The 1119-nt window shown below is 39.5% G+C and overlaps 1 protein-coding gene across 1 annotated transcript in view; it reads right to left on the bottom strand.

The window, feature by feature from the left end:
* SYT10 (synaptotagmin 10) overlaps nt 1-1119 on the bottom strand; it is a 50993-nt gene that overhangs the window by 8420 nt on the left and 41454 nt on the right. Inside the window, exon 4 of the mRNA XM_023725200.1 lies at nt 956-1119. Coding sequence (XP_023580968.1) covers nt 956-1119 — 164 coding nt within the window. The remainder of the gene's footprint in view (nt 1-955) is intronic.

The following is a 1119-nucleotide window of genomic DNA, read 5'->3' as shown; positions in this document are numbered from 1 at the left end:
GAAGTGTACAAGCTGCAAGAACGATCACAAGGCAGTGTTTTAACATTAATGTGAAAGCATCAAGGTTGTATCCCTATGGCCACTATTCAACTTACACTGTAAATGCTCCCTGTTCATAATTGCATACTATGCTAATATTTTACAGATGGGAAAAGTGAATCCAAAAGAGATTAGGTAACCTGTCCTTTCACACAGCCGGTTAATGATTGAACTCAGGCAAGAATCAAGATGTTCATATTCCAGCATAGTTGGGAAAACAAACTCTGCTGTTTGTAATCCCTGTTATTGCAGTAAGAAGACTTCAGAACAATGCTTTCTGTAACTTATTCAATACTGTTTCTGGACCCATTCTGTCACTAGCCGAATTGTCTTTTAAGTTAAGAATATCTTCTTTTGAAAAAGGAAAAAGAAATATAATAAACAATGAATTTTTTTTGTTGTACTTTAGATAAAGGTTTACAGAGCAAGCTGGTTTCTCATTAAACAATTAATACACATATTGTTTTGTGACATTTGCTGCTGACCCCATGACATGTCAACACTCTCCCCTTCTCAACCTTGGGTTCCCCATTACCACCTTTCCTGTCCCCTCCTGCCTTCTTGTCCTTGCCCCTGTCTTTTAGTCTCGTTTTGGAAAACAATGTAATTTTGAATGAATCATTTTTTCCTCTTGCAATTTAAATTAAAACATTTGTAGCAGTAAAAAACTCCAAAACTGAATTCGGCCTCCATATCACTTAGTGAAGAGACCCTGGGTCATGCAAATGGTTAAGAGCTGGATTACTAACTGAAAGTCTTGCAGTGCAAACCCAGAGGCACCTCAGAAGGTCACAGCCTTGAAAACCCCATGGAGCAGTTCTACTCTGCACACCTTGGGTCACCATGAGGGGGAACTGACTGAACAGCAACTAACAAGAGCAGCAACATCACTCAGTGAGGAGACACATACACTTACCTATCGTAATCCATGACTGCAATGGAGAGGCTGACCTGTTCCACATTCTCTGGAGGGATGTCGAAAATAATGGCCTCGTTGTACACAGGGTTTAGAGTGTTTTTCTTTGTAGTTGTTTTTCTCTTTTTTAATCTTCGACCTTCACACATCAGAGACACTTTGAC

Source organism: Trichechus manatus, unplaced genomic scaffold (genome assembly GCF_000243295.1).
Source record: "Trichechus manatus latirostris isolate Lorelei unplaced genomic scaffold, TriManLat1.0 scaffold00292, whole genome shotgun sequence".
Taxonomy (NCBI): domain Eukaryota; kingdom Metazoa; phylum Chordata; class Mammalia; order Sirenia; family Trichechidae; genus Trichechus; species Trichechus manatus.
The sequence above is the reverse complement of the archived record's forward strand: the minus strand, read 5'-3'. Positions and strand labels throughout refer to the sequence as shown.